The sequence below is a fragment of the Penaeus monodon genome, chromosome 14, assembly GCF_015228065.2.
Source record: "Penaeus monodon isolate SGIC_2016 chromosome 14, NSTDA_Pmon_1, whole genome shotgun sequence".
Taxonomy (NCBI): Eukaryota; Metazoa; Arthropoda; class Malacostraca; order Decapoda; family Penaeidae; genus Penaeus; species Penaeus monodon.
Window position 1 is genome coordinate 24,130,627 of NC_051399.1, and position 5,000 is coordinate 24,135,626.

Genomic DNA, 5,000 nt, shown 5'->3' on the forward strand with positions numbered 1-5,000 from the left:
AGTGGAGCATTTTCTTGGGTCATGTTTAGGAAATTTTTGTTTTCAAATTTTAGATGTCTGAAGAGCACAGGGAGAGGTGGGTGTAGGAGATGGGGTGTAACACTTTGATTGAGTGGTAGTGGTAGAGATTGGAGTATCTGGATTTAGACTGGAAAAGGAATTTTAATGGGGAGAGATCGAGTGGAGATAGGATAGCTTAGGGCTGAGGAAAGAGTTACTAGGGGAGACGCAGAGACTTCTTGAGATGGGAAGGGAGCAGAACGAAGAACAGTTTTGGAATAGGTTGAAAAAGAAAAACCTCCTCGGCGTGCTTCTTGTCTGGCCTCGCGTAGAGTGAGGCCTAGTTTGAATCTAAAGAACTACCACAGATTCGAGCTTGTAGGCAGGGCAGCTTCTATAAATACATTATGAGACCAACCACAATTGGCACACTTGTGTGACTGAGCAGAGTAATGTGCATGGTCATGACCAGGTTGGGCACATAGAGGGCAGCGGACTGGGGAGCGACAGGGTTTGACTTGGTGGCCAAAACATTTCTGATATTGACGGGGAAGGGGTCAATATGGTCGGATAGGGCAGGACACTCCACCATTGTAAATCTCGTGGGGAGGTCATGTCTATGGAAACTAATCTTGGCAATATCGGTGTTGGACTTACGTTGGCCTCTGGGAGGAATAATGTAACTGCTACTACATCACACTCGACGAGGCATGCGAGCATGTCATTTTCACAGTCTGACCGGTCCTTGCCGTAGACAGGACAATCAGTCTGGGAGACGGAAACAGTTCCGGTACAAGTATTAAAGGAGGAGTGAGGTTGGGCAGGAATAGGTTTGCCAGTGAGGTCAGTCAGGGTAGATAGTGCACGAGCTTGAGACTCGGATGTAGTTGTGACAAGGCGTGAACGATCGGAACGGCTGCAACAGGAAACTTTGCCTACTTATTTTTGGAAGCATTGTTGGAAGAGAAAGGTCAAAGTAAATGGCTGTAAGGAGAATCACAGTGTATCGATCTCACTTGGCTGAACCAAAAAGGGTACTCAAAAGGTTTGCAGGAAGCAGTAGAAGGATGGGATGTTATGGAGAGAGGCAGCACTGTTATGGGGAGGGCAATGAGGATGAAGAGTAGCAATATGGTGGAGTGGGGGTGGACAGTGAAGAAGACTGTGTAGTTGGTGGAGTGGAGGCCTAAGCTTGTTCTTTACCAGTGTTTGATATTTTCCTTGCAAACTATATCAGGATACCAAATCACATAATACAATGTAATCTTCACTTACACTAATGGAATTCTGGAATCAAGATATTTTTCTATACTTTTATGGAAGACGAGTTCTGTAATAATAAATAACAATAACAACAAAACCAACCAGTGGCATATGTGTGTGTGTGTGTGTGTGTGTGTGTGTGTGTGTGTGTGTGTGTGTGTGTGTGTGTGTGTGTGTGTGTGTGTGTGTGCGTGCGTGCGTGCGTGCGTGCGTGCATGCGTGCTTGCTTGCGTGTGTATGTGTATGTATGTATATATGTATGTATGTATGTATAATATATATATATATATATATATATATATTGGTGTGTGTGTGTGTGTGTGTGTGTGTGTGTGTGTGTGTGTGTGTGTGTGTGTGTGTGTGTGCGTGCGTGCGTGCGTGCGTGCGTGCGTGCATGCATGCGTGCTTGCTTGCGTGTGTATTTGTATGTATGTATATATGTATATATATATATATATATATATATATATATATATATATATATATATATATATATATGTGTGTGTGTGTGTGTGTGTGTGTGTGTGTGTGTGTGTGTGTGTGTGTGTGTGTGTGTGTGTGTGTGTGTGCGTGTGTGTGCGCGCGTGCGTGCGTGTGTGTGTGCGCGTGCGTGCGTGCTTGCGTGTTTGTGTGTGTGTGTGTATTAATTATATTTCCCAGGATAAAAGGGGTAAATAAACACTTTCCTTAAAGGAAAAGTCCGGTCTTTTAAAAACCATGTTATTTGGTTGTATGTTGATATTTGATGTATGAATAAAATAATGACAGCCATAATATGTGTTATATCCCAACCAATTGTTTTTTTAAAGCGTCTTTGTATGTTAAAATTCGATCGTCTGTTATAAAACCGAATTGAAGCGCCATCTCGCGGAGTGACGTCACACCATGTATATCTGGAGTGAGGCTGGCGCCCGTGCCATTGTTTATATGCAGTGCATTGTGCGTGTTGACAATATCGAATTGATCGTGTGAGTAAATTGTCCTTAATAATTGTCGCGTTTTCAACAATGAGTGCCATTGAGATTGACGATGTTGTCGACAAGCCAAAGAAAAGACGTATTGACGGAGGCACGCGTTGTGCAGCCTGGGGCTGCGACAAAAGTAAACTTAAAGACGGGGTGGGAGTGTTCGAGTTTCCAAACCGGGACAAATCGCCGGAGCGCTTCAACTTCTGGTGTCGTGTTGTGAAACACACTAGGCAGGACTTCAGGTTTGTGAAGGGTACTTCCCGACTTTGTTCAGATCACTTTGATGACGACCAGATTGACAACTACATGTACCTAAAAATTCTCAAAGAAACGAATCCTGACCAGGCCAGAAAGACTAAGTGGAGGTTGGTCCAGCATGCCAGGCCAAGTCCTGCCTTGATGCCGAAGAGACCGATACATGGGACGCCAACCACACCCGAAACGTCAGACCGAAGCAAAAGATGTGATAAGAGATCGCAAGCTGTGGCTGTGGAGGTGACGCCAAGTAGACCAAGGCCTAGGAAATCCAGACCAGCTAAATTGGAAAGGAAAAGGGTAGGTGATTTTTTTTTTTTTAATGAAAATCGGATGAATGAATCAATTTTCTCTATCGTTTGTTAGGTACCTACCCATGAGTTTTGATCAGATAGCCAGCATGTGCCATATCAGCAGCCCATGACTGACCCCGAAGCTAATCCCTTGTGCCGGTGCAGCAGTCAGTCATGCCTTCTTGAATATCCTACCTATAGGCCTACCTAGCCCTGCCCTGGGCTGCATCTGATCATGGAAAGGCAGGCTATATCGAGAGGAGGCCCACATCTGATCTTACAAAACCTTGCACGACATCATCAGTGTCCTCTAGTCGATAGTACCTATGCTAGGCCTGTGTGGACAAGTCTAAAAAAATTACCCCTGCTAAAAATAACCTGGAAATCATCTCATTTTTTCAGACGGTGGATGCTGCCTTGTTTGAAGCGCAGGTTGCAGAGATTGAGAATGCCGAGAATATGAAGCCAGAGCCCATGCAACTAGACCTGGAAACTGAAGTGGATAATAAGCCTGCAGAGGTTTGTATTTATGTGGACCTCCTAGATAATGCCGTGGTGCATGCACACCTTTCATTCAAGATAGGAGCTTATTAAATAAATTTAAATAAATAAATTCTATTGCATTTTGCAGCCAAAGTCCGTTGATGCATTTGTCCAAGTGAGTAGAAGGATGCCACATCGTTCCATCAAGGTACAGATAGCCCCAAAGACTTTCACACAAGGTGGGTTTAGTTTGCTAAGTTTACTGTCAGTGGCGGAGCTGAATGGTTTTCTCCCCGCAGAACATTCATGATAAGCTGAAGTAATTTTTTTTCATATTTATTTTTTTTTCAGGCACCCAAACTGATATTCCCTGCTGTCTACCTTGTCGCTGTCAGAGGTCCGATGAAAACTTAATTGCTGATTGTCTGACAGACAAAGCCGATGCCATGTCTGAGTGTGACTCAGATGAAGATGACCAGGAGTTTAACGACATAAATGTGGATCCAGATTATGAATCGGATTCAGGAGACGAGTCCACAGATGATGAAATAAATTTCTCAGGTGTCCAGAACGAAAAAGAGTAAGTATTTATTCACAATTTCCTGGACCAGTCATCATGCGAGTTTTGGAGAAAAGCAAACTTATTAAAAATCTGAAATGAAAATCTGACAAGTGACATGGATGCAAAACTGCACTGAACCCTAACAATGTTCAAATTTATTTTTATTTTTCAGCGAAGACCCAGTGTCTGAAAAGAAGTATCTCGTCTTTCATTCCTGCTTGATGATGTTGTTTGCTACATGCGCAATCTGTTCCTCTGAAACATCACAGTTCATCAAGAGGATAGGAACCTTTCTATCTGTGACACAGTGCTGTACTAATAAAGAATGTGGATTTGTAAGGTATGCAAATAATAAAAGCTATTTCATAAAATAATATAAGCTCTTTTATAATAATCTGCTAAGTTATGAAAGTGATGTTTAATTTATTTTTAATTTGTTTTTCTTTTTAGGAAATGGGATAGTCAACCGAAGTATGGCAATTTAGCTGCTGGAAATGTATTGCTGTCAAGTGCCATACTGTTTGCTGGGGCCAATCCATCCAAGATACTCCATGTTCTGAGACTACTTGGTTGTCAATCCATAGGCAGAACCACCTTTTCACAACAGAAAGAGCACCTATGGCCAGCGGTGGAGACTGTTTGGACTGAGCAGCAAGACTCCCTGCTAACTGAAATTAAGGAACGCGAGTCCTCCCTTGTGGTTGGTGGTGATGGCCGAGCAGATACACCAGGACATTCGGCAAAGTATTAATGGACAACCATAATGTATAAATTGTAAACTGAAAATTGCACAGTATTATTTAAGGTTCCCTTTGATATCATAATGGTACATAACTTTTATATTATTGTATTTTTAAGTTCATTATTTCATCAGAAGAAAAAAATCTTACCATGCTAATAGAAAAAGCAACACTTGGCAACATTTATATTTATATGAATGATGTGCAAATGTTTATCATTTATTACATACAATACTTCATAACATATCAATTATCATTTAGATACAATTATAGTTAAAAACAGGAAAATATTACATAATTTTTTTAATATCCTTTTCAATACTTTTAAAATACTTTTTATATATATATATATTTTTTTCTTTCCATGTAGAACAGCGGGTTAATAAAGGACGCATACATATTAAAGCTTTAATTAATCAAATAACATTTCCGTTGA

The 5,000-nt window shown here is 41.3% G+C and overlaps 2 protein-coding genes across 3 annotated transcripts in view; one reads left to right on the forward strand and one right to left on the reverse strand.

The window, feature by feature from the left end:
* The first annotated feature begins 2,122 nt into the window (after positions 1 to 2,122).
* LOC119581002 lies at positions 2,123 to 4,610 on the forward strand. Of its 2 annotated transcripts, XM_037929263.1 has the most exons (7): positions 2,202 to 2,473; positions 2,577 to 2,786; positions 3,182 to 3,298; positions 3,411 to 3,501; positions 3,614 to 3,842; positions 3,997 to 4,164; positions 4,275 to 4,610. In XM_037929263.1, exons 2-7 carry the CDS (start codon positions 2,631 to 2,633, stop codon positions 4,573 to 4,575), a joined length of 1,062 nt encoding a protein of 353 aa, XP_037785191.1. In that variant the 5' UTR covers positions 2,202 to 2,473; positions 2,577 to 2,630; the 3' UTR covers positions 4,576 to 4,610. The 2 variants fall into 2 exon arrangements, with proteins under 2 accessions (XP_037785190.1, XP_037785191.1); XM_037929262.1 differs by having other exon boundaries at positions 2,123 to 2,786.
* A 348-nt stretch (positions 4,611 to 4,958) lies between these two features.
* The window catches only part of LOC119581003 (dynein light chain roadblock-type 2-like), a 6,133-nt gene continuing 6,091 nt past the window's right edge, over positions 4,959 to 5,000 (reverse strand). The window contains exon 4 of the mRNA XM_037929265.1: positions 4,959 to 5,000. This exon is cut by the window's right edge and continues 97 nt beyond it. The gene's annotated coding sequence lies outside the window, so the exon portion shown is untranslated.